This window comes from Equus przewalskii, chromosome 6, assembly GCF_037783145.1.
Source record: "Equus przewalskii isolate Varuska chromosome 6, EquPr2, whole genome shotgun sequence".
In the NCBI taxonomy this organism is placed as follows: Eukaryota; Metazoa; Chordata; class Mammalia; order Perissodactyla; family Equidae; genus Equus; species Equus przewalskii.
The window spans coordinates 26,885,562-26,913,307 of NC_091836.1; the positions used below are offsets into that span (position 1 = coordinate 26,885,562).

At 39.0% G+C, this 27,746-nt stretch overlaps 2 protein-coding genes across 9 annotated transcripts in view; one reads left to right on the forward strand and one right to left on the reverse strand.

The window, feature by feature from the left end:
- Positions 1-3,261, reverse strand: part of IFT46 (intraflagellar transport 46) — a 23,397-nt gene extending 20,136 nt beyond the window's left edge. For 2 of the 5 annotated variants that reach the window (XM_008513462.2, XM_070625023.1), the window contains exon 1: positions 2,821-3,011. The gene's annotated coding sequence lies outside the window, so the exon portion shown is untranslated. Of the gene's footprint in view, positions 1-2,820 lie in introns of all 5 variants that reach the window. The other 3 variants (XM_070625017.1, XM_070625022.1, XM_008513460.2) reach the window with 3 other exon arrangements.
- Positions 2,220-27,492, forward strand: ARCN1 (archain 1). Of its 4 annotated transcripts, XM_070625012.1 has the most exons (12): positions 2,260-2,416; positions 3,272-3,330; positions 5,102-5,271; positions 13,413-13,676; positions 14,400-14,579; positions 14,708-14,913; positions 15,592-15,756; positions 18,347-18,512; positions 20,891-21,038; positions 21,352-21,460; positions 23,795-23,999; positions 25,541-27,492. In XM_070625012.1, the coding sequence occupies exons 3-12, from the start codon at positions 5,125-5,127 to the stop codon at positions 25,628-25,630; spliced, it is 1,680 nt and encodes a 559-aa protein (XP_070481113.1). In that variant the 5' UTR covers positions 2,260-2,416; positions 3,272-3,330; positions 5,102-5,124; the 3' UTR covers positions 25,631-27,492. The 4 variants fall into 4 exon arrangements, with proteins under 4 accessions (XP_008511681.1, XP_070481114.1, XP_070481112.1 ...); XM_070625013.1 differs by lacking the exon at positions 5,102-5,271 and having other exon boundaries at positions 2,234-2,416; XM_070625011.1 differs by lacking the exon at positions 3,272-3,330 and having other exon boundaries at positions 2,241-2,416.
- Positions 27,493-27,746: the final 254 nt, after the last annotated feature.

The following is a 27,746-nucleotide window of genomic DNA, read 5'->3' on the forward strand; positions in this document are numbered from 1 at the left end:
CTGTGCTTAAGGGTACAGGTTCTGAAGTTGAGCTGTCTTTGTTTGAATCCTGCCTTTGCTACTTTCTAGCTCTGAGACCTGGGGTAGAATAGCTTTCCTCTCTGTACCTTGGTTTCCCCACTTGTAAAACAGAGTTATTGATGGTACCTATCTCAGAGAATTCTTGTGAGGACTAAATGAGATAATCTGTGTGAAGAATTTAGAGTAATGCCTGGTACATTGTGAATGTTCAATAAACGCTAAGGAATACATAGGCGATATGGAGAGGCAGTGTGTCATAATGAGAAAAGCTGAGTTTGAACCCTGGCTCTACCACTTACCGGCTATGTGAGTTTGGGCAAGTGCTTAACTTCTTTGATCCTGTGTCCTTATCTGGATTGTTGTAAAGGAATAGAGATAACATGTGTAAAGTACCTGACGTAAAATAAACACCCAATAAAAGAGTGCTGTTTGTCCATTATTCCAGCAGTGGATGTGCTGTCGAGCTGACCAGTGGTATGGGATAAAATGATATAGGGAAGAACTGCTGAATCACGTATACCCTAAGTCTGCCATTTGGCATGGAAGAACTACCAACAGGGGCTGGCCCCAGGGCCAAGTACTTAGGTTCGCGCGCCCCTCTGTGGCGGCCCAGGGTTTCGCTGATTTGGATCCTGGGTGCAGATGTAGCACCACTCCTCAGGCCACGCTGAGGTGGCGTCCCACGTGCCACAACTAGAGGGACTCATAACTAAAATGTTCAACTATGTACTGGGGGGATTTGAGGAGAAAAAGCAGAAAGAAAAAAAAGAAGAAGAAGAACTACCCACAGACTCAGAAGACTGAATTGGGGTCTTTCTATTATAGTTACAGGCAGACATTAACTGCCCATCTTCCCACACATATTTTTTTTTTAAGATATAACTTATAAACTATAAAAATTCATCCTTTTATTTTATTTTATTTTTGGTGAGGAAGATTGGCCCTGAGCTGACATCCATTGCCCATCTTCCTCTTTTTGCTTGAGGAAGATTGTCTCTGAGCTAACATCTGTGCCAATCTTCCTCCATTTAGTATGTGCGATGCCTCCACAGCATGGCTGGATGAGCAATGTATAGGTCCAGGCCCGTGATCGGAGCCTGTGAACCCTGGGCTGCTAAAGCAGAGTCCATGCACTTAACGACTATGCCACTGGGCTAGCCCCTAAAATTCATCCTTTTAAAGTGTACAATTCAGTGGGTTTTAGTATATTCACAAAGTTGTGCAACCACCACTTCTATCTAATTCTAGAACATTTTCATCACTCCAGAAAATAAACCTCATACCCCATTCCTCTTCTCCTCCAGCTCCTTGCAGCACCACTTTCTGTCTCTATAAATTTGCCTATTCTAGACTTTTCACATAAATGGAATCATATAAGATGTGGTCTTTTGTGACTGGCTTCTTTCACTTAGCATAACATTCTCAAGGTTTATCCACGTTGTATTACATATCAGTACTTTATTCTTTTTTATAATTGAGTAATTTCCATTGTATAGGTACACCACATTTTTTATCCATTCATCTATTGACAAACATTTGGATTGTTTCCACTTTTGGGATATTATGAACATTAGCGTACAAATTTTTGTGGGGGCAAAAGTTTTTAATTCTCTTGTGTATATCTAGGAGTGGAATTGCTGGATCATACGGTGACTCTATGTTTAACTTTTTGAAGAACTGCCAAACTGTTTCCTGAAATGGTTGCACTATTCTACATTCCCATCAGTAGTATAGGAGGGTTCAAATTTCTCCATATTCTCACTGACGTTTATTACTATTAGAGCCATCCTAGTCTGTGTGAAGTGGTATTTCATTGTGATTTTGACTTGCATTTCCCTAAGAACTAAGGTTGTTGAGCATCTTTTTATGTGCTTATTGGTCATTTGTATATCTTCTTTGGAGAAATGTCTATGTTGTCCATTTTTAAAATTACATTGTCTTTTTATTGTTGAGTAATGAGTTCTTTATATATTCTGGATACTAGTCCCTTATGCACACAGGTTATTTTGTATATTAAATGATATAGTGGCTGTGAGACCTTTATAAACTGTAAGATGAGCCACAAGTTAAATGAAAGCGCTGACAGTGAAAGGACAGAAGCATGAAGTTCCAAAGCTCGGGTGCCAGTCCTCCCCGCATCCTTGGCGAAGCCGGCCTAGCAGCCGGGTACCCACAATTTCCCCACACGACGGCGCCCCGCCCTCCGCCCTTTGACCCGCGCCGTTTCCGGTTGGAGACGTGGCTCCAGGCCGCCATCTTGGCAATAGGCGAAGCGGCGGCGGCTCCTGTCAGGGGGCAGTAGGTCCGGAGCGCCCAGTGCTCCCCTTCCCCTGACCCTAGCCCTGTCCCCAGTGGAGCCGGAGCGCGGGTGCGCACCCCCACCGCCCCCACCATGGTAAGATCCGAACCGGGCCCAACTCCCGGGTCCGGCCTCCCTCGCCCGCTCTCCGCGCCGGACGGCCTGGTGCCGCGGCCACAGGAGCCCCGCCCGGAGGGCCTGGAGCCGGACACTTCCCTCGGGGCTTGGGGAGCAGGGTGGCCTTCCCCACCCTGCGCCCGACCTCCCGGGAGGTCCGACGGCCCCGACTCTAGTCCCCCTGTCGTCGGGCCCACACCCCTCCCCCCGACCAGCTGGGACCCTCCTTGCTGGGACCCGGGCCCTGGAACGGGCCTGGGGTTTTGCCCTGCGAGAAGCTCGTCGTGGTGTCGCTTGGACCCCACGCTGCGGACCTCGGCGCTGATGTCCCGCCGGTTCTACGGGCGCCTAGGCTTAGCAGGCCGCGCCTCTCGGGGGATTACCTTCCTTCTGTAATCAGCTGGCCTCCCCTCCCCGGTGTTCGGGAGGCCGTCGATAGACGAACTCCAAATCCATTGGTGCTCAGGACTTTTTCTTTTGTTTGGGAAAGGGGGAAATAGAGGGAAGTTCGGAAGGAGGCATAGAACAGGAAGGAGTAACTTGTAGCACGAATCTGTGGGACCCAAGTGTCCCTGAAACCCTCCGCCGCTTCTGCAGAACTTAGCTTTGTCCTTTTGTCAGTGGATTGAGCGTACGCTGTGCATAGAGCTTGGGGGGAATCGGAGCGAGTTAGAGAGACCACAGGCCGTCCTCAAGGAACTTACTGCTGAGGTGAAGTCAAATGTGTGTGTGGCACGTCGTCATTGATGTCTCCCGGGAGGAGGAGTAGGAAGGGCTTCTGCTCTGGGACCTCTCACTTGCCTTCAAGTGCGTTATCTTTGTGTTCTCATCTAGTGTAGCGACGGGAAAAGTTAACCTGGGTGAGGATGGGACAAAACACAGTGCTGACTCCGGTAAATCTTGTTTTGTTACTATAATCGGTGGATATTTATGAAATAGGAGAAAATCTTTGGCTCCAAATGAGCTAGTAATTTATTTTTTAGTGAACTTTATGCTCTTCAATCTTTTGAAGGATGTTCTGTTCTTCTCTTTTTTAATTCTTTTTGTCAGTAGATTAATAATTTGATTTAAAGCATTTTCCTAGGCACTTGAGAGATGACAACATACTTTGGTGCCAATCATGTTAAGTTCTGTGGACAACCTTTTTAGATGAGAACTTGGGGGAGATTTGTGCTTGGACTTTAAACCACCGAAGGGTTTTTTTTCAGCTTCAGGCATGTAAATTGCATCAAGAAGGATTAGCTCATAAAACTTTTATGTTGGACATAAAATGTTTTCATTTCCCCTAGGAAGCTTAGTATTTGGATAGTGATTTGCTTTTTATTTTGAGGAAGATTAGCCCTGAGCTAACTAGTGCCAGTCCTCCTCTTTTTTTCTGCTGAGGAAGACTGGCCCTGAGCTAACATCCATGCCCATTTTCTTCTACTTTATATGTGGGATGGCTACCACAGCGTTGCTTTTGCCAAGCAGTGCCATGTCTGCACCTGGGATCTGAACTGGCGAACCCCAGGCTGCTGAGAAGCGGAACAAGCGAACTTAACTGCCGCGGCACCGGGCCAGCCCCTGGATAGTGATTTTTAACCTCCTTTTCCTTTTACGTCTTGGATGTATTCATAGTGTGTTTTAGAGCATGTTAGAATTTTAATAGCAAAATTAAAGCCTTGTATTATATAAATCAAATACAGATAATCTTTACAAAAACCTTGGTTGTTGAAAAGTTCTTGGAGCTTAGTATTTTTAATTCATTGATGAGCGAGGAATGGTAAAGCGCTAGGTATTGAGTGATAAACGTAAAACATAAGTTTTGCATGTTACTTAGGCACGTGTGCATATACATACAGTTATGTCATCTGTAAATATGCATATTTTTTTTATTATTTTGGACTTGGCATGATCCAGATATCACAGATTTGTGTACTCTAGAGAACAACTTATCTCAATACATTCTGCTCTGTTGAATCTTGACATTATTAAGTATTATTTCTGTGTAATGTCTTTGGGACCTATTCCTTTATGAAGAGATCCCTGGACAGTAGAAACATCCAAATAGGGTGAGCTTTTGTAAGATTTCTTGCATCTAAAAGTTGTATCAAAACTTCTGAAAGTTGAGGGTTCCGTCTGGTGGCGCAGCAGTTAAGTTTGCACATTCCCTTTTGGCAGCCTTGGGTTTGCTGGTTCCAGTCCCGGGTGCGGACATGGCACTGCTTGGCAAGCCATCCTGTGGCAGATGTCCCACATATAAAGCAGAGAAAGATGGGCACGGATGTTAGTTCAGGGCCAGTCTTCCTCAGCAAAAAAAAAAGAGGAGGATTGGCAGCAGATGTTAGCTCAGGGCTAATCTTCCTCAAAAAAAAAAAAAAGCAAAAACAAAAAAAAACATTTCTGAAAGTTGATTTTTCCTCAACCTTTTGTTATAAAAGTTTTAAACATATAGAAAAGTTGAAAGAACTTTACAGAGAATACTGATATAACCACTAGCCAGATTCTGTAATTAACATTTCACTGTACTTGTTTTTATCACACATCTAATCATCCATCCATTCCTCTATCTTTTTTTTTTTAATAAAGATTGGCACCTGGGCTAACAACTGTTGCCAATCTTTTTTTTTTTTTTCCTGCTTCATTTCCCAAACCACCCCCCCCGTACATAGTTGTATATCTTAGTTGCAGGTCCTTCTAGTTGTGGGATGTGGGACGCCGCCTCAACGTGTGACCTGACGAGCGGTGCCATGTCCGCGCCCAGGATCCGAACCCTGGGCCACCACAGCGGAGCACGTGAACTTAACCACTCGGCCACGGAGCTGGCCCCTATCTTTTTTTTAATGCAGTTGAAAGTAAGTTGCAGATGTCAGTACATAAATGTTGATTTTTGAAAAATGCATTTCCTGGGGCTGGCCTGGTGGCGCAGCAAAGTTCGCACATTCCGCTTCTTGGCGGCCTGGGGTTTGCCGGTTCGGATCCGGGTGGGTACAGACATGGCACTGCTTGGCACACCATGCTGTGGTAGGCGTCCCACATATAAAGTAGAGGAAGATGGGCATGGATGTTAGCTCAGGGCCAGGCTTCCGCAGCAAAAAAAAGAGGAGGACTGGCGGTAGTAGTTAGCTCAGGGCTAATCTTCCTCAAAAAAATAAAAGCACCCTTTTTCTAGTTTTATACAAATTAATGAGAACATGTTCTTATTTTCCTAATTTGTCACATATCATTAAAATCGGTTCTTTTTCTTAGTAAACTTATATTTGAATAAACTTGATATTAAGTCTCATGGTAGCACCAAACTGTAAAATCTTTGCTTAACTACAGAGTGCTGTTCGTATTTACTAAGTACAGGCAATGAGTAAACTTACTGTAGTGGTCAGATTAAATATAAATGATCAAAAGTCATTACATACTAGAAAGCTAGATTTAGATTTGTATGGCAGATCTACACATGATCAGAGAGAAACTGAAATCCTACACGGTACTAACAGTCCCAATTAGAGGGTTATTGCCTATTTTTTTTTCCTTTTCCATATACAATACAGCAGCCACACAGCTGTTATATTTTTAGTCTATCTTTTTGATTGTTGTTTGAAAGGACAGCAAAGAATGAAAATGATTTTCTTGAGTTTCCATTCATTTGCCATCTTTTTATTCTCAAAATAGGAAGTACACTGCAGAAAGTGAGAACTATGTCCTTTTATTTTTATTCTCTTCAAGCTTTTGTTTTAAAACAGAAACTTGTGATGAGCTTAAAATTGTCACTGAGTAACTTTTCAAGTTTTAGGTTTTGTATGTGCTCTAGATTTTATTGTAATCTTCCCTCTGATTTTATCTGCAATTACTTCAGGCAAACAGGAAAGAGAAAATGGTCCTCTTATGACAATTGTAGAAACTAGCCTTAATATGATCATGAATTTTAATATATTTGTGTAATCATTACAGTGAATTACAAAGGAGAAAGTGATTAATTCGGGAGATGAGGAATACTGAAGCATTTAGGGGTTCAAGGAAGTCCTTGACTTTTTTCTTTAGGGAATTGTGCATATGTATGCTGAATCACTACCTATTGTTCTGGACCTGTGTCACTAGTAGGGATGAAGGGAGGATGTGGCAGCTGTCTCACACACATACAGCCGTGCGTCGCTTAATGATGGATATATCTGAGAAGTGTGTCGTTACACGGTTTTATGATTGTGCAAACATCTGAAAGTATACTTACACAAACCTAGATGATAGAGCCTACTACACACCTAGGCTGTATGGAACTAATCTTCTGAGATTACCGTTGTATATGTGGTCCGTTGTTGACTGAAATGTCCTTATGAGGCACATGGCTGTACTGTACACACACATGATTTGTTTTGGATAAGCAGTTTGCCTTCTAGCAGCTTAATGTGAAATATGGTTCCAGAGTAGTTACCACTGGAGCTGTGAAATTTTCTGTTGCTGTAAAGTTTTCAAATCCTTAGACTTACAGAATCTTACAGATGGAAAGGCACTTTAGATTTCATATAAACTAGCCTCTATTTTAGGGATATTTCAAGAAGCAATTAAGTGACTTGTCCAAGGTCATATAATTAGTGGCAGAGGCAGAACAGAAACTTAATTCTCTAGGTTTCTTTACTCAAGGAACTTTCTGATCCATGTAGTTAAATCTGGATAGGAGAGAGTTGCTATTTAATCCAAAAATAAATGATAATATACTCAAACCATTCTGAGTATTATTAAGAGAAGAGTTGTTTGACAAAGCTCAACTTAATGGGAAATTTTATTTTATTATTTAAAAAAATTATTATTATTTTTGCTGAGGAAGATTCACCCTGAGCTGACATCTGTTGCCAATCTTCCTCTTTTTTTCTTTTTTTTTATGTGGGCCACCATCACAGCACTGTTTCTTCATCTTTACATATTCTAATTCCCCCATTCTTCAAAGCATAATTTAAATGTTGTTTCCTCCATCAGGTCATCCCTGATCATACCAGCTAGAAGGAATCTCTTCTTCCTTTGAATTCCATGGCACATTACTTAACACAGTCTGCCTAGTCTTACAGTTATTTATGTTTGTGTCTTATTTTTGGTGGGGGGGCTTTTTTTTGAGTTATACTTGACATATAACATTGTATTAGTTTCAAGTGTACAACATAATGAGTCAATATTTGTATACAATGCAAAATGATCTCCACAATAAGTAAAGTTAACATCTGTCACCATACGTAGTTACAAGAAACTTTTCTTTAAGGTCCTCCTAGGCTTCTTGAGGGAAGAATGCCAATCTGTTTCCTCTTAGTATTCCCAGAGAGGATCAAATGCGTATAAGTAGGTGTTCAATAAATAATTATTTAGTTAATTCTGAAAATAGTATTGCTAAAATAGAGATTGCCAGTACTTATAATTAGCCTTTGACCACGCCCAATCAATAAAGCAAAGCAGATGAATTGCCCCTTTCCATGGCATACGCCTTTCTGGTTACAGGTTGCCTTTTGTTCCTTTTTCCCTCTCATATTGCCTTTGATGTTAATTTTTACCTAAATTCCATCTGTCTGGTATGGAGGTGTTTTTAATTCCAGCTGCCTAAGAATTACCCTGAAACCTAACAGGCTTATTATTATTAGATATGTTAGATATAGACTTTCTATTAAATCAGCATATGTGTATAGGTCTGAAGGTTTGGTATGAGCAGTCCTTTCTCTAGGTAAATGTTTGATTCTTTTTGTTTGAATTATGCTATACTTAATATCTTAACTGGGACTTATTTTATTTCTTCAAAACATCATAAAATTCTAAGGTAGGGAACCATAGTTTTCTAGGACTGAGGTTCTCAGCCCTTTTTTTGATGGGAAGGGGATCTACAAAGATTACATTTACAACATGCTCCCATTTATTGTTCGTATTTCTCACTGCATAAAGTGATTCTCTATGGGCCATTTGAGAATTACCACTCTAGAGGATCTATGAATTCCCTGAAATTATATGTAAAATTTTGTCGGGAGAGAGTCTATGTCCATTATTTGAATATCAAAATATTGACAAACCCATAAAGGTAAAAACCCATTGCCTTAAGATGACATAATTTTTTTTAATGAGATGCATTTCTTGGCAAGTTTATTAATAATGTGCTGTTTTACATTGTGAATATATGTAGTGTAAATTGTATAGTACTTTGGCTTATGATTTCGTTATACTCATTTGACCCTCATAATAGCATGTGAGGTAGTCAGATGATGGTCCTTTTTATAGGAGAAGAAGCTGAGGCTAAGAGAGGTTAAGTGCTTAAGGTCAGACAGATAGTAAATAAGAACAAAACTAGAATCCAGATCTTCTCACTGCTGGTCATTTAGTTTTTCTGATATATCACCTTGGTTCTTTGCAAATTTAGAACATTATTTCTAATTCACTTAGTCTTTGGGAAAAGGAGAAACCCGTGTGAGGTGATCCCAAATATAAGGAAATTCCCCGTTTTCCTGATGAGAATATTAAGAAGAAAAGTTTTTTGCCAATTGGAATATATAAGTTTTAGGAGGGTAGCACAAATAGTCCAATGTGTTCTTAAGATATTTAATAATTTACTTATACATATGTGTTTAAAATTATATAAATAAGATTTTTAATTGAGAAATAATTGCTTTTTTCCTTTCTTATATTCATGAGACAATTTATCCAAATTCTTCACAAGCATCATCATTACCACTAGGTCCACTTGAATTACCAGTTTTCTGGAACTTTTATATAAGATTTTTGCTATGTAGCACTTTTTGAATCTGTATGGTGTTTTTGGAAATTTTTTTTTTTAAAGATTTTACTTTTCCTTTTTCTCCCCAAAGACCCCCAGTACATAGTTGTATATTTTTTTTAGTTGTGGGTTCTTCTGGTTGTGGCATGTGGGATGCTGCTTCAGCATGGCTTGATGAGCAGTGCCATGTCCTCACCCAGGATCCAAACCGGTGAAACCCTGGGCCACCGAAGTGGAGTGCGCGAATTCAACCACTTAGCCACAGGGCCGGCCCCTGTTTTTGGAAATTTTCTCTCAAGTCATAAAAATCCATTTGTATAACATTAGGAGAGTTGATTTTAAAAGATATATTTATAATTCAACACATGAAACTGAGTTCTGATCCTCAGGATAATTAATAAAGCAGGTGACTTTTTATTTTTTTTTATTTTATTTTTTTTTATTGGCACCTGGGCTAACAACTGTTGCCAATCTTTTTTTTTTTTTTCTGCTTTATCTCCCCAAACCCCCCCCCGTACGCAGTTGTATATCTTAGTTGCAGGTCCTTCTAGTTGTGGGATGTGGGATGCTGCCTCAGCATGGCCTGACGAGCGGTGCCATGTCCGCACCCAGGATCCGAACCCTGGGCCACCGCAGCGGAGTGCATGAACTTAACCACTCGGCCACGGAGCCAGCCCCATGACTTTTTATTAATACATGCAAAACAAGCATAGTTTGAGATTGAGGATAATGTCTACCCTGAACAACTCATTTAGATGTTCAACATAAAGTAATTGAGAGAGCATCTTTAATATGACAGACTGTAGAAGGATTTGAATCTACACAACTCTTTTTTTAAGATAAGTATACCTTATTTTATTTTATTATTTAAATTTTTTTTTCTTTTTTTTTTCAGTGAGGAAGTTTGGCCCTGAGCTCTCAGGTGCCAGTCTTCCTCTAATTTGTATGTGGGACGCTGTCACAGCATGGCTTGATGAGTGGTGTGTATGTGCATGCCTGGGATCCGAACCTGTGAACCCCGGGCTTCCGAAGTGGAACACATGAACTTAACCACTCTGCCACCAGGCCGGCCCCAAGTATTCCTTATTTTTTTATTTTTTTTTTTTAAGATTTTATTTTTTCCTTTTTTCTCCCCGAAGCCCCCCGGTACATAGTTGTATATTCTTCGTTGTGGGTCCTTCTAGTTGTGGCATGTGGGACGCTGCCTCAGCGTGGTTTGATGAGCAGTGCCATGTCTGCGCCCAGGATTCGAACCAACGAAACACTGCTCCGCCGGCAGCGGAGTGCACGGACTAAACCACTCGGCCACGGGGCCAGCCCCAAGTATTCCTTATTTTAACAATATTTTTAATTGCTATCATATCACACTTAAAAATTACAGTAATTCCTTAATATCATTAACTATTTCATTCACTGTTCAGATTTTCCCAGTAGTCTTATAATTTTTTTTTTTACAGTATGAATTAGGATTCAAATAAGATTTATACATTGTGATTGATTGACATATCTGTCTCTTGTCTCCTTTAATCTTTGGATTTGCTCTCCATTCCTTTTTTTTTTTTTTAATTGAGATATAATTCACATACCATAAAATTTAGCCTTTTAAAATATGCAATTTTTTAGTATATTCACAAAGTTGTACAACTATAACCACTAAGCTTAGGATATTTTCATAACCCCAGAAGGAAACCCCATACTCATTAGCAGATGCTTCCCATTTCCCCTCTCCCAGTCCCTGGCAACAACTAATCTACTTTGTCTCTGTGGATTTGCCTACTCTAGATAATTCACATAAATGGAATTATGCCAGATGTGGCCTTTTTCATCTGGTTTCTTTCACTTAGCATAATATTTTCAAAGCTCATCCATGTTGTAGCATGTTTTTCATTCCTTTTTATGGTTGAATAATATTCCATTGTATGGATATACCACATTTGTTTATCTGTTCATCAGTTGATGGACATTTGTATTTTCACTTTTTAGCTATTATGAATAATTACTGCTATGAACATTCATGTCCAAGTTTTTATGTGGCACAGCTCTTTTCTGAGGGGTAATTTAGGGGCAAAAATCTTACCTTATTTGGACACATGTGGCATATAAACCTTTTGTAAACCAGTACAGAGACTTATCTGCTTATCATCAGTAAGCTGAAGCAGCAACTACATTTTTATTTTTTATTTTTTTGCCAGAAATATGTGGATGGTTGAAACATGAACCTCCTATGATAAAAATTAATGTGAAGTCAGATTTCTGGAGTACATTTGGTTTTAGTCTTCTTAACAAATACTCTTGCCTGGTGATAATTTTAGGTCAATTTCTTCTCCTTAGGGATTAAGGTATTATCATTATTTGTGTACCAAAAATTATAGGAGACCTTGCCCTTATTTAAAAAAATCTTTATCTCATGCTGTTAAAGACATGGAATCACCACGATGTACGCTTTAAATATCATACAGTTTTATTCAAAAAAATAAAATGCTGTAGTCAACAAAAAATAAAATAAATCAAGTTAAGACATGGAGTAGAGAATTTCTTTTGAGAAATATGGATCATAACCATTTTGCATTTTTATTCTTTTTCTGAGATCCTTTACTGTCCTCAGTATATCTTCTTGCCTCATACCTGGGTAATGGCAAAAACCTCCCAAGTAGTCCATGATGGTGAAAGATACATTTCTTAAGTACAAAACTATTTATTTTTAAAAATTATAAATGTTTGGGAAAAAGTGTTTTTAGACTTTCAAGCTAGCTTATTTGCCACTCTTAAAGTAATCAACTGGTAATTTTTGTGCTGTATACCTCTGTCTAAAATATTTTTCTAGTCTTTCTAAAAGGAACTAATTTACAAAACAAGATTCTTCCTAAGAGTACTTATTTATAATTTAGGACTACTTTTTTTTAACTGTTTTTAATTCTGTACAACGTAAAAGTAACTTTATGCTGGGATAATTAGGGTAAGTTTCAGTGTAGAGTTGATAGAATCAGCAACATAAACAAAATAGTGTTACTCCCTTAAATGTGCTTCTTTCTAAACTTGCAGTTGTTATTTAGGAGATAGAGCAGTTGATAGCTTGAGATTTCACATGACAAAATCTGCCCCATGTTCGTTGGAAGTAAATCAATCAGTAAAAATAAAAATCTGTTTGGTAGAGGGAAGTAATTTGTGCAAGATAACAGTTCAAACAGTTTTCCAATGTAAATTCTTCATCCCTAGCTTCTTGGATATAAGCATGATGGTAGTTATCTCCCAAATAACCTAATGACCCATTCTTGATGGATAAGGACATTATATTGTCCTATAATTATTATAAAACTGTATTGATGTATTGAAACCATAAGAATATTTATTTCAGTTGACTAATTTGCTTTTTCTTCAAGCTGCTTACCTGTAGAGGACAGGTTTCTGTAAAGCTGAGAAGCCTGACCAGTAGGATGTTGATTTCAGAGGTTGTGTCCTAGCATTGAGGTTTCCAAAATGTGTAAATAGTCTTTTTGTTACTTGTACTTGTGAACTCTTGGGTTCCTGCACTGAAGAGACTAATACTGTACTTAGTTTTCTTACTCTCCTGCAAATGGCATTTGAGATCTGCTCTTCTTCCCTTTGGTGCTTTATTTGTTTAATGAAGTGTTAGACTCTGAAAAAAGGCTGTTGGTCTTGATCATTGCCCAATGTCAAAACTTGTGTGAAACATTGTCATTTAGTTTTCATTTTATAGATTGTTTGCATGTCTGGAGGTCAGATAGTATGGGATGGGAAGGTTAAGCAAAGAGCAGAAGATAAATTTAGATTTACTAGATTGGTTCCATGTTCTAGGCAAAAATGAAAGGAAAGGTCAGGGGCTTCTTATAACCTTAATCTGCCTGATCAGACCTCTGTTTTGGCTGTGAAAATCTCTATTCTTAGAAAAAGTTTAAACTCTTCTTTATGGATCTGCCAAAGCAGAGAGAAATCCAGTTTTGAGTCACACGGGACCCATTAATAATGTATGTGTAGACTTGGAAAAAATTCTTTGCTAAGTTTTTCTTTAAGTGTATTATTGAAAAATAGGAATAATAGCTTCATTTTCCTCTATTTTAGCTTTGTCTTATGAATTACATACTATAATTAAAATAGCTATGAAGTAGAGTTTGAAAGTCAGCATTCTAATAGTAGTCATGTCACTAAATAACTGATTGTGCCTTTCTGTGGAAGATCTAAGGGTGTTGAGAAAACACATGTGAAGAAATAATTAGTACTTATTTATGCATATGTTCCTGGCAGGTGCTGTTGGCAGCAGCAGTCTGCACGAAAGCAGGAAAGGCTATTGTTTCTCGACAGTTTGTGGAGATGACCCGAACTCGAATCGAGGGCTTGTTAGCAGCTTTTCCAAAGCTTATGAACACTGGAAAACAACATACCTTTGTTGAAACAGAGAGCGTAAGATATGTCTACCAGCCTATGGAGAAACTGTACATGGTACTGATCACTACCAAAAACAGCAACATCTTAGAAGATCTAGAGACCCTGAGGCTCTTCTCAAGAGTGGTAAGAATCCTTCTATAATGGTGGGTTACAGTTTTTATTTTAAATTTTCTGTGTGAAACTATTTTTTCCCCCAAAGCAGCTGATGCTTATCAGTTTACATGCTTTGTGCTCACCACCCCCACCCAGCAGGTTATTGCTATAGCTCTTTCTTCATTCAGCAAACATTTACTGGGTGTTCTCCTAGGTTGTAAGTATTGCAAAAGAGAATATGAGAACGGTGCTTCTGTTTCCTAGTTCTTTAAAGATTTTATTTTTCCTTTTTCTCCCCAAAGCCCCCCGGTACATAGTTGTATATTTTTAGTTGTGGGTCCTTCTAGTTGTGGCATGTGGGATGCCACCTCACTGTGGCTTGATGAGCGGAGCAATGTCCACACCCAGGATCGGAACTGGTGAAACCCTGGGCCACTGAAGCGGAGCGTGCAAGCTTAACTACCCGGCCACAGGGCCGGCCCCTGTTTCCTAGTTCTTAAGCAGTTACTCTAATCTGCTTTGTGGTTCTGACACTAGTCTGGCCATATTTTGAGATAATGTTTTTTAGATAAGACTTACTGATAGAGCCACAAGCACGCAAAGACTTTATGCCAAAGTCTTGCTTAAAATAAAGAGTAGAGGAGCTAAGAGATTCGGGTTTATTGAAATTTGTGTACTTTAAAGGATAAGACTTGGAAAACATTACTGCTGATAAATTCTAAATCTTTCTTTTCCATTGCTATCCATGATTAGATCCCTGAATATTGCCGAGCCTTAGAAGAGAATGAAATATCTGAGCACTGTTTTGATTTGATTTTTGCTTTTGATGAAATTGTCGCTCTGGGATACCGGGAGAATGTTAACCTGGCACAGATCAGAACTTTCACAGAAATGGATTCTCACGAGGAGAAGGTGTTCAGAGCAGTCAGAGAGGTAAATAGCCTCTTCTCTGGTACTGTTGGTTTGTGTGTCTTACTTTTAGGCTTCACTGTCTGATTTTCCTCTTTTTATTTGCTAGTATAGACTGTGCTCAAACCTACATCCATTATGTCTCTTTGTAGACTCAAGAACGTGAAGCCAAGGCTGAGATGCGGCGTAAAGCAAAGGAATTACAGCAGGCCCGAAGAGATGCAGAGAGACAAGGCAAAAAAGCACCAGGATTTGGGGGATTTGGGAGCTCCGCAGTATCTGGAGGCAGCACAGCTGCCATGATCACAGAGACCATCATTGAAACTGATAAACCAAAAGTGGCACCTGCACCAGCCAGGTATAATCCACTGTATCACAGGCAACCCTGCTATGGCAGATGAAGGCTGTATGTGTGATCTTGGAATGATACCTGATTTCCAGGCAAGGTGTAAATAATGAGTGACTTGATGAAGTAAGATGTAATATTAAATTTGGCCACATGATATAGGGATAAAGGAGAAATCTGAATATGGTATTTTTCCTTTTGTGTAAAAGAGATTTCTTTTACAAATTATACTATGACCTCAATTTCCTATGAGAGTTGCCTTATTTTCGGAGAAGAGGGGATATTTAACTGTCTGTGAAAGACAGATTTTTAATCTTGGTGTTCATGAATGGATTTCAGGGAGAATCTGTAAACTACTTGAAATTATATGCAAAAGTTTGCACAGGTATATTTATCTGGATGGAAGGCACATCGCATCATGCATGCTTATAAAAGTATACCTTTGGTCTTTGGGTACTTGAAGCTTATGTATTAATAGTGCCTCAGCTACCAGTTTGGGCAGAGAATAGTCTAGTTGTCCACTAAACATTGGGAAGCTTGGGTTTTTCCCTTAAGGTCTTCACATTCCTCTTTTTTTCCCCTTCACATTCCTCTTAGAGAATAGCTTCAGGGAAAGCTTCAGTGATATGGGGTTATCAGTTTTTTTTTTAATCATGTGTATTTTTTCTTATTTTGTATTCTTCCACTTAGACCTTCAGGCCCCAGCAAGGCTTTGAAACTTGGAGCCAAAGGAAAGGAAGTAGATAACTTTGTGGACAAATTGAAATCTGAAGGTGAAACTATCGTGTCCTCCAATATGGGCAAGCGTACCTCTGAAGCAACCAAGGTGCATGCTCCACCCATTAATATGGAAAGGTAAGTAATGACATTTCCAGTAAGAACAGATCACATAATGCTTAAAAAATTTTATTTCACTGCACTATTAATTCTTTTTGTGTCTTAATTTTTCAGATTTAAAAGACTTGGAATAAATTGTAGGTATTAACGTGAGGATTTTTGGGTTTTTTTTCTTTTAACCATGATTGAAGGGTTCTCAGCCATCTATTTTCTTTTTTTCTTCTGTCTGTCTTTTTGTTTGGTGAGGAAGATTGGCCCTGAGCTAACATCCATGCCAGTCTTCCTCCATTTTGTATGTGGGATGCTGCCACAGCATGGTTTGATGAGCAGTGTGTAGGTCTGTGCCTGGGATCTGAACCCGTGAACCCCAGACTGCTGAAGCAGAGCCCATGAACTTACGCTACCAGGCTGGCCCCCTGCCATCTATTTTCTGTGAAGTTTAGAACTTACCTTTTTATCAACGTGTGCTGGCTAAATTCAAGAAAAATAACTTGCCTTCATGCCTACTGTGTACCTTGTCTCTTAAAGTGGACTTGAATTAGAGGGCTAGTGCTATGATGACCCCTACACTATATTTTGGCATGTCTTTTTCTGATTAAACTTGAAGGAGAACCAATTTTTAATACAAAATTTATGAATATCTTTAACAGCAAATTAACATTGTCTTTTGCCTTTTAAGTATTTGAACCCAGTTTAGAATATTTTGATTTGTCTCTTATTTCAGAACTGTGATACTGGTTGGTAACATTTTAGAGTGGTAGTTATCAAGTTCACATATTCATGGCTCAGATTCTTGTCTTGAAGCCCAGACCTTCTACTGTTGCTGATGGTTTTGAGGTCAAGTGAAAGATGAGTCTAGAAGGATACCTCTATCAGGTGTGCATAAAAAAGGAGTATTTTGTATGTCCTGTTCTGTATGAAATGAACAGGGTTATGTCGGGATAAATCTCTTAAATCACTAAAGCTCCTGTGTTGTCCCTAGTGATTGCTTTGAGTGAGACAAAGACTTGACATTATTTTAAAAAGATATTGGAGACTATCACGTACTAAACAGGGTTTGAGACTCTTTTCTAAATGATGAAATACTTCTTGAGCGTAGAGGAAACTCTTATGAAGGTAAATGAGACCTACACTGTCTTATGATACACTCCTTTATGGTCTTGAGTCTCATGCTTTAGTTTCTTGGAAGACTTAGAGGTTGGAATAGAGAACAAAGTAGGATGACAGAATATTCTTTTTAGTCTCTGTGGTTCACCTAGCTAAAAATAGTTTTAATAAAAAATATAGATTGTGTTTAATAATTGCCCATAGCAACAGTACTTTTTGTTTTACTTATTTTTTTTGTTAGGTTATACATTCATATAGTTCCAAAATTCAAAAGATTCAAAAGTTGTCAACTAAAAAGTCTCCCTCCTACCCAGCCATGCAAGTTTCTCTTCTCAGAGGCAACCAGTATTAACTCGTTTTTTGTGTATCCTTCTGAGGGTGATAGTCTATGTATAGATGAATAAATACATATTCTGTTTTTCTCCTTTTTATACATAAGTAGCATACTCGACACATTTTCCACTTGTTTTTTTCACTTAATTATTTTGGAGATAAGAATTTCCTTATTTGAAGCTATAGAGACAGACATCCAAATGCAATACCTTACCCTAGACTGGATCTTGTACTACTGTGAAGGACATTATTAGGTCAACTGACAAAATTGGCATATGGATGGTAGATTAGATAAAAGTATTGTATCAGTGTGGGGCCAGCCTTGTGGCTGAGTGCTTGGGTTTGAGCGCTCTGCTTCAGTGGCCCGGGGTTTCACCAGTTCGAATCCTGGCACTGCTCATCAAGCCACTGCTGAGGCGGCATCCCACATGCCACAACTAGAAGGACCCACAACTAAAATACACAACTATGTACTGGGGGGGGTTTGGGGAGAAGAAGGAATATAAAAAAAAAACAAACTAAAAATCTTAAAAGTATTGTATAAATGTAAATTTATGAACTTAATATAGTACTGTAGTTATGTAAGAGAATATCCCTGTTCTTACAAAATAAACTCTGAAAGTGCTTAGTGGTAAAGGGCCATGATGTGTATAATCTGCCTCTAAATGGTCCAAGGAAAAAAATCATATATATAATATTTATAGAAAGAAAGTATGTAAATGATAAAACAAATAGGATAAAATGTTAACAACAGCTAAAAAGGGTATAAATATATTTCTGGTATAATTTTAATTTTTTGATTTTTGAAGTTATTTTCAAATAAAAAACTTTTTCAGTTGTTCCCCTTTTTTTCACAATGGCCTAGTATTCACTTTTGTGGATATATCTTTATGTATTTAAGCAATCCTCTATTGATGGATGTTTAAGTTGTTTCTAAACTTTTGCTATTACAAACGCTTCTTTTGGTGAATAATTAGTATGTTCCTTTGCACAGGTGAGAATTTATCTGTAGGGTGAGAAATTGCTGGATCGAAGAGTATAATTGCTTTAAAATTTGATAGCAGCAGCACCTTAAAATAAGTTGTTCATGGCTAATCACCATTAAACCCTGGAGAAAGGGAATTCTGGTTTCCCCTTTCTGAATAAGTTTATTACTTTTTCTCTACAGTGTGCATATGAAGATTGAAGAAAAGATCACGTTAACCTGTGGACGAGATGGAGGGTTACAGAATATGGAGTTGCATGGCATGATCATGCTTAGGATCTCAGATGATAAATTTGGCCGAATTCGTCTCCATGTGGAAAATGACGATAAGAAAGGGGTGCAGTTACAGGTGTGTAGAGGCTTTTGATAAGGGAATATTAAGACATTTGTTTACCTAGCATGGTCTTTCTCAGCTGGAGTTCCTCATATGAACAAGAACACAGAAAATTATTTAAGTTATGTAACTAGTACCATTGTAGATGCATAGGAAAGAAGTTGCTTTATTGCCTACAGTGGATGCCTTGAGGTAATAAATCTCTTCCTAAGCTGGTTGGGAATGATTAACAGCAGCTGTGTTAGAATGGCCTTTTACTATTAGAATTGAATGAAAGATTTTGGAATCTAGTAAATGACTTCATATTCACTAATAAAGGTACAAAGAGATGCTTATTGGTTACTATTATGCAAAGAGTAAGTTCATTTAGGATATTGCACTTAAAATATGGTTTTAAAAAACAATCAACTTTTTAAACATTGTTTAACATTAAGGGAGGTTTTGTTTTTTTTTTAAGATTTTATTTTTCCTTTTTCTCCCCAAAGCCCCCCGGTACGTAGTTTCATATTTTTAGTTGTGGGTCCTTCTGGTTGTGCTATGTGGGATGCTGCCTCAGCATGGTCTGATGAACGGTGCCATGTCCGTACCCAGGATTCAAACTGGCAAAACCCTGGGCCACCGAAGCGGAGTGCACAAACTTAACCACTGGGCCACGGGGCCGGCCCCAAGGGAGGTATTTTATTAATGTCAGGTTATGACACTGAATTTACTCATTCTGCCACTATATAAACTACTAGTGCTTGTTTTGTTAGCTGAAGGGCAATATCTAATGGTATATTTGAAAAGTGCGTAAAATTCTTACAAAATAAATACATGTGTTCCACCTACCTGGATGTGTATGAGACCTTCAGTATTGTTACATTGTTCTCACATTTTATTTAGATGGTCAGTCTTCTGCCTCTTGTCACAAGAACAAAGCCTTTTCGGGGCAGAATGTGTTTTTGTCTACTTTTTTTGTTTCCCTTCATTATCAGCACAAAGTTGTCTTTTGAAAGCAGTGCTTATGTTATTTGACAGCAGCTTTGCTGGCTCTTAAAGTGTATGTAGACTGCTACCCAAAAGTTATTTCTTTCTCCTTTTTCCTCCTAATATGACTTCCTTTTTAAAAGATTGGCCCATCTTTTTTTTTTTTGCAGGGAAAGATTCCCCCTGAGCTAATATCTGTTGCCAGTCTTCCTCTTTTTTTTTTTCCCTCCCCAAAGCCCCAGTGCATAGTTGTATATCCTAGTTGTAAGTCCTTCTGATTCTTCTTTGTAAGCTGCTGGCCCAGCATGGCAACTGAGAGATGGGTGATGTGGTTCCACGACTAGGAAGCGGACCCTGGGCCACGAAAGTGGTGAGAGTGCCGAACTTTAACCACCAAGCCATCAGGGCTGGCTCAAGATTGGCTCATCTTAGTTGGCCTAAGTTTGAATAACTTTAGCTCCCTGGGAAAAACTGCAACTTAACTTTCCATAGAGCTTTTCCTTTTACTGCCTCCGTAGCATAAGGCCAGGACTGCTGTCTGACCCAGGCAGCTGATCAACATCTGATCCTAGTTTTCTACTTGACAAGCTTGGTCCCACCATGAGGCTGTTCCCTGTCAAGTATTTTTTTTTAAAGATTGGCACCTGAGCTAACAACTGTTGCCAATCTTCTTTTTTTTCCTGCTTTTTTATTCCTCAAATCCCCCCAGTACATAGTTGTATATTTTAATTGTGGGTCGCTCTAGTTGTGGCATGTGGGACACCACCTCATCATGGCCTGACGAGCGATGCCATGTCTGCGCTCAGGATCCGAACCAGCAAAATCCTGGGCCGCCAAAGTGGAGCGTGCGAACTTAACCACTCGGCCACGGGGCCAGCCCGCCTTGTGAAGTACTTTTGTAAAGGACCTGGTTAATGTTGTCTTTAAGTTTTTCAATTATAGAATTACTAACTTTTTCAATTACAGACAAAATGGCTTAAAATTGAAATTACTTTTTTTATTACTGTTTTTTCAATGTCTTAAGTCTTTTTTTTTTTTTTTTAAAGATTTTATTTTTTTCCTTTTTCTCCCCAAAGCCCCCCAGTACATAGTTGTATATTCTTCGTTGTGGGTCCTTCTAGTTGTGGCATGCGGGACGCTGCCTCAGCGTGGTCTGACGAGCAGTGCCATGTCCACGCCCAGGATTCGAACCAATGAAACACTGGGCCGCTTGCAGCGGAGCGCGCAAACTTAACCACTCGGCCACGGGGCCAGCCCCAATGTCTTAAGTCTTTTTAAGTCTTCGGAGAAGGGAAATCTTTCTTCAAAATCAAAAAGAATCGGAATTTTTGAGGTATTTTAGATGTTTAGAGTATGGGCCATAGGGAGTTTATTTCCTGTCTTATCATGTCTGAACCTCAGAAGTTTTCTTTCCCTTCTCACTTCAGACTCATCCAAATGTGGATAAAAAACTTTTCACTGCAGAATCTCTGATTGGCTTGAAGAATCCAGAGAAGTCATTTCCAGTCAACAGTGACGTAGGGGTGCTGAAGTGGAGACTACAGACCACAGAGGAATCTTTCATTCCACTGACGAGTGAGTGCTCTGGCGAGTCCCACTAAACTGGTCTGCACTGAGAACTACAAGTAGCCCTGGCTTTTAGGCTATCTTCACTGCCATAGCAAAATTCTTTTTGACAAAATGACCTTCTTTCAAAATGGACTCGTGCTGCATTTTGCGGATTTTAATCATTAGGTTTAATTTTTAACAACTTTAATTTTGGAACTGTTATTTTTAATATTTTACATTAGGATGTTTAAAGGCTGCAGGTCAACTTTGGTCTGCCGTCTTAACTTTTCTCCCTTCTTTTTCTAATGTTCTGGTATGCCTGCTCTGCTTTTCTTCTCAGTTAATTGCTGGCCCTCAGAGAGTGGAAATGGCTGTGATGTCAACATAGAATATGAGCTACAAGAAGAAAATTTAGAACTGAATGATGTGGTTATCACCATCCCACTCCCGTAAGTGGTGTCCCCCACATAATCATTTTTTTCTATATTGAATTTATAGAACTAGTCTTTTGGAACTTGTTTTGGAGGCAGCACTTAGTTGGCTATTCATTCTAAGATACTTGCTTCTTATAAAGGCCAGTCATGAAAGAAGCCAGATACAAAAGGCTACATGCTATGTCCACTTACATGACATTCTGAAAAGGTAATACTCTTGCAGCAGAAAGCAGGAGGTAGAGAAGAAGAAATTTGACTGCAGAGGGGCACAAGGGCACTTGAGGGGGGTGATGGAAATGATCTATGACTTGATTGTGATGGTGCTTACAAAATTATATACATTTGTCAAAATGCGTTGAGCTGGACACTTTAAAAAGAGTGGATTTTACTGCTAAAACCAAACCATTAAACAAAGCTTATAGTTCTAGAGCTGTGTTTTCAGATGTTGGTCCTCAGTTTGTTCATGTAATAATGAAGATTTCCAGAAGGAGGAGCCACTTCTCAGTCAAACTTTCTCTATTTTGTTTTGCAACTCTTAAGGAAATTGAGTCTGTCAGACTGAGTTTTTCTTTTTTGCTTGCTCTCTAAACTTTAAAGATGAGGGTATGTTTTCAAGGAACTATTGATTCTTACTGAAACAAGATATTTACATTAGTTTCAGTAAATCTTCTAATAGCTTTATTGAGGTATAATTGACATGCAATAAACTATACATATTTAAATTATACAATTTGATAAATTTTGAAATGTATATACCTGTGAAACCATCACCACAATAAACAATATGAAAACAGCCATCATCCGCAAAAGTTTAGTTCCAGTAAGTTTTTGTTGTGTGCTTAAATGCCCTACTTTCTGGGATCATCTGGAAATACTCTCTGCCTTAAGTTTATCTCCTTCCTAGCACTTCAGTGAGTGCACTGTTACTACTTCACTAATGAATCCCAGTTCCTCTCCTCTCCCTCTCAGCCCTCCACCACCGTGAGTAAGCACAGGGCTTAATGATGAACACCCAGTAAGTTTATTCTTAATGCGTGTGTTCTGTTATACTGCTGAATTATTACTGCCAAGAAAATGGTACTAATTTAATTTATAGTTTTGTTCCCTTTTTGATAATTTAGGCCTTTACATGGCCAGGTCTGGTTTTAGTCATTCTTATGTCTATTTTTTAAAATATGCTTTATTACCAATATCCCCTTTAATGAGATAACCATCTTATTCTTCACAGCTTGATTATTCTTTCAGAACAATAGATGGCTGCCTTGAACCATTGTAGGACTTGGGTGTTGGTGACAGGTGTGGGTTTTCTTTTGTTAAGATTTATTTTACTAGACTATTTCTAGGATGCCACAAGTTTTAGGCCTCTCCATCTATCCTATAATTGTGGTTACAGTGGTTTCCTGTGTCTTAGTTCAGTTTTGCAATAGTCTCCAGAAGAGACCCTTAGACAATATTTTAGCCTGTTGTCTAAAAGTGATCAAATTAGAGGAGATCAGAATAAGAATTGGAACAAGGGCAAAGAGAATATACAACTGGAAACGTAAAATTGATAGGGAAGAGTTAATCATGTTATATCACCCTTAAAGTTTTCTTTGTCTCCTTTATTTACCTTGCCCCTAATATAAGCATTGAGTGTCACTGGTGAATTAAAAGATGGTAAATTTAGAATGTGTAGGAGTAGGTGATACTGCCTGTCAGCCATGTGTGGGAGTGCAGAGTACATCCTAACTAGCCCTGATTCTCTTGCAGATTAAGGACAACTATGTATTTCTTTCTCTCATCATGTTCCCCTTTTGCCCAGGGGTAATTGTGCTTTCACTTATAAAAGTCTGCTTACTGCATCGTAAATCAAATAAACCCACTAGCATCAACTACAGTAAGTTTTGAAATCTAAAATCTTTTGAAAACATCCTCTCAAAGGCCCAAATTTACCTCCATTATAAATAACCGCATAATGGTGTTTAAAGTTTGCCTTCACTATTGTCGACCTGTTTTTCCCCCATTGTACCTATAAAGAGGGCTACATTATGTTAAAATTTCTTCTTGACAGGGCAAAAAACGATTAGTGCAGGATTTTTGGAAATAGATCCCACTTCACGCCTTCGTCAGTCTCAGTTTTAGCTCCAGATCTAGTCCACAAGTTGAAGCAGTCCACGGGCACATCTTCCAGTTAGCAAGGTGCTAGGACTTTTGTTTGATCCTTCAAGTTATTAGGGAGCCTAATTTTTTCTAGGACTATATAAAAGTGGGCAGAATTTGAAGAGCATAATCAAGTTTGGGGCTGGTTTTCCTTGGCAGAGTTCTCCTAGCTCTGGATAGCTAACTTGACACAGATGTTTCTTGTGACAGATCTGGTGTCGGCGCACCGGTGATTGGTGAAATCGACGGCGAGTATCGCCATGACAGTCGACGAAATACCTTGGAGTGGTGCCTGCCAGTGATTGATGCCAAAAATAAGAGTGGCAGCCTTGAGTTCAGCATTGCTGGGCAGCCCAACGATTTCTTCCCTGTTCAAGTCTCCTTCATCTCCAAAAAAAATTACTGTAACATACAGGTACCCCATTTTAATAAAGAGCATAAATAGGGAGAGTGGTAGGACAGATGCCAGATAGACAGAATGGCTTCATGGTCAGAGCAAAAACTCAGCTTAGTTGCTTATTTTTTTATAATCTCATATATTTTAAAGTTTATTTGCTGAAAGACTCAAGACGTGGGTTTGTAACGTCTCTTGGTTTGAACCCAAGGAATAAAAGAAAGTTGTATATTTGGAAGACAGAATTATGGGGGGTGGAGGAGGGAGTGATTCTAATACAAATGGATACAATTTTTGAATTATTTGTTCCACAGCATCCCTTCATTAATACAGATAATCATGAATCAGTTCTTTTGTGAACTTTGTCCTTTAGGTAGGCAAAGCAATGGAAATTTCTGAACTTTTCCTTTAGATCATTATTTTTAACTCATTGTTTCTCCAGTTTTTGAAGTTGCATTACAAGGACCCAGTTTATATTGTCATCTTCCCCTCTGACTTGTTGATTGGTTTCTTATTCTGGCACTATCTTATCTTCCCAGATGGTCTCTGTCTCTCCTGTAAGTGCTTGGGAAGGTGTAGTTCCCTCTGTTGGATGATTACAAAGAGCAGTTCTCTATTTTTCTTTCTCTCTTCTTTCAGTTACTAGCATAACCCCATCAGTATTAGGAGCACAATGTTGAACATCAGATAGAAATGGGTACATTTTCCTGTTTGGAACCATTCAAAGAACAGGACAGTATAATTGTTCTCTCAAAACCTCATTAGAAAATATGAGTCATGGGGGTGGCTCTGTGGCCGAGTGGTTAAGTTCGCGCGCTCCGCTGCAGGCGGCCCAGTGTTTCGTTGGTTCGAATCCTGGGCGTGGACATGGCACTGCTCATCAAACCACGGTGAGGCAGCGTCCCACATGCCACAACTAGAAGGACCCACAACGAAGAATATACAACTATGTACCAGGGGGCTTTGGGGAGAAAAAGGAAAAAATAAATAAATAAAATCTTAAAAAAAAAAAAGAAAATATGAGTCAATGGTTCAAGTATTGTATTGGTGCCATTACAGGTATCATTGTTATAGGTAATTTATTATTATTACTAAAAAGAAAAGACAAGATCTCGTTAGAAGGAGCCAGCCATATCTAGAAAATAAGTATGATAGAGCAGCTTAGTGAGACTTTTGAGAGCAAATCAAACAAATAAGGATGAGGAGTTAGAATATTGCATTTTGGGTCAAAATGTTAATTGAGCATCCTGATAGAATGTCATGAACTTTATAGATTTTATAGGGCAGGACCTGGGCAGTGGCCAGTCATTCTGGACCTTTTACTTAATACTGATACTACTCTACATCTCATCCCAACACTTGTCTTTTCTGTCTAGAGAGCAGATTAATCGTGTTGGTGGGGAAGAGTAATGCTGTGAGCTGCAGTTGTGAATTAAACTTTTTTTAGTATTTCTGAGTTACTTTTAATACTGCTTTTAGGGAATTTGTACTGAGAATTTAGTCAGCACCTTAGAGACTGACTCCTTCTGTTTGTTTACCTTACTCTTTGTTTGTTTTCCTAGGTTACCAAAGTGACCCAGGTAGATGGAAACAGCCCCGTAAGGTTTTCCACAGAGACCACTTTCCTAGTGGATAAGTATGAAATCCTGTAGTACCAAGAAGAGGGAAATGAAAAGGAACAGTTGCAGATTAATAAAGAAGAAGCCAACAGTGGCTGAAGAGTTTTTTCCAAATCAACAAGCCATTGGAGACCCTTTTTTTCTGATACAGTGCACGATTCTCTGCGCGCAAGGACCCTCAACTCATCCTCAGTGTTTCCGTGTCACAGAGACATTCTTTGGCAAAGAAATGACACAGACATAAAGGGAAAGGCTGCTATTTCTTTGGCAGATTTTACTGGCCAGCAGGAAAGCAAGCTTTCCAGAGAATGCCCCCAGTAAACACCTTCTTCTCTGCCTTTGACTAAGTTGCTCCTTTATTTTAATCCCTAAATATAGTTATATTTCATACTTAATTTGTTTTTAAAAAGTTTTCTGTGCAGAAGATTTTAATCTTTCATACTCCAAACTTCAGTTTTTTTCTTTCTATACATTCAGTCAAGCACTGGGATCATCTGTATATAGGCATTATATTTGTTTGGCACTCCTGGAACAAATTGATCTAATCCATTCTTGATTTTTGGATCATACAGGTGACTGCTTAAGGGGTGTGGGGTCTAGAAGTTAAAAGATAAGAATGTCTTATGTCTTTTTCCTATATCCATTCATCCCTCCACTCCTTTGCCAAGTCGTTTTCCTTTCAGGCCTGTCCCTCCAGTTTACAACAGTACTGTGAATCCCACTTGTGTCATTATTAAAGACAGCTGAGAAGCAGCTTTTAAATGGCACGGTCCCCACATCAGAGGAGAATGGTTATGTCCAGTTAGGGGTTTCACATCACAGGTAATCATGTCTGCTGCTAGTGCTACCCAAGCTTCCATTTCTCCACATTTTGGGTACTTCGGCTAAAACATAATGACTCACAGGCTTTGTAATCCATTCACATTCCTCAAATTCATCATCTCTCCCTTCCTGGCTGTTCTCTCTGTCATCAGTCCTTTCCTTTCCAGCAGAGACAAGGTTATGATTTTTGAGGCTGTGTGTTCAGTGAGTCTTTGTGCCAGTCTCATTGATCCTAAACTATCAAGGAGACTCCATTTCCACCACTAGATTTTTAGCATCTCAAGAGGCAGCTGGTTATATTGGTGCATAGGGATTGCTGATACATACTTCATTTCCTTCTAGCCTGCCAACATTTTTTCACCAGCCTATCTGTGCCTGTCTCTGAAATCCTCCCTTTTCTTCCTCTAAGGCTTTTCTATTGAGTGTCATCATGTAGTGGTTGTTTCTCAGCCTCATCTCATCCATTACTTTTTCAATGGGGAAGACTACATCAGTCAGCCCAGCATTGGCTTTTAACCCTGTAGGGTTGGTGGAGTTGCTGCCAGGCTGCAGCCACTAGCAGAGGGAAGACGCAGATGACTGGAGGTGACCTGTGCTTTCAGCTGGTTGGAGAGTGCTGCTGCCACTCTAAACAGCATCTGGCCTTGCCTGCAAAGAGTGTACTGTATTTGAAGCAAAGCAGTCACACACAGACGGCCATGGTGGAACTGTTTGCCAAAGGAATTGCCAGCCTTTCCCTTTCCCTTAACTGCATCAGGGAAGGATTCTTATCTCAAGCTTGGTTTCCACACGAGGTTTTTTTTGAGGAAGGGGACTGGGACAAGAAATCTGTCATGTAGTCAAGTAGGCAAGAAATCGTATTAATCCAGTTTTGTTTGAGAGTTGCTTGTCCATATGATTTTTTAAAAGTCAAGTTTAGTTTCACAAAAACTTTTTTTTCTGAAGTTACTTTTGGGGTAATATTTAAAATGAGAGACGTTTTGTAACCCTGTAAAATACATAGGGAATATAACATTCCAGTGTACACGAAGAAGGCAAATTCTTTAATCAAATAAAGAGTATTATAAAATGAATGTTTATTAGACTTGACTATCTCATACTTTGGTGTCTGCTTACTGTTTCAGAATAATGTAATGGGATCTAAGATTAAAAATTAATGATATGTTTTTTTTAAGAGAAAATAATCTCCCATCTGAGAGTATTCATTGCCTTTTCCCCATATTACAGGTATTATGCCTCCTTTTGTATTTTTCTACATTTCAGCTACACACACACACACACGTGGAACTTTTGAATTTGATGCTACTTAATGAACTTTTGGTCTTAA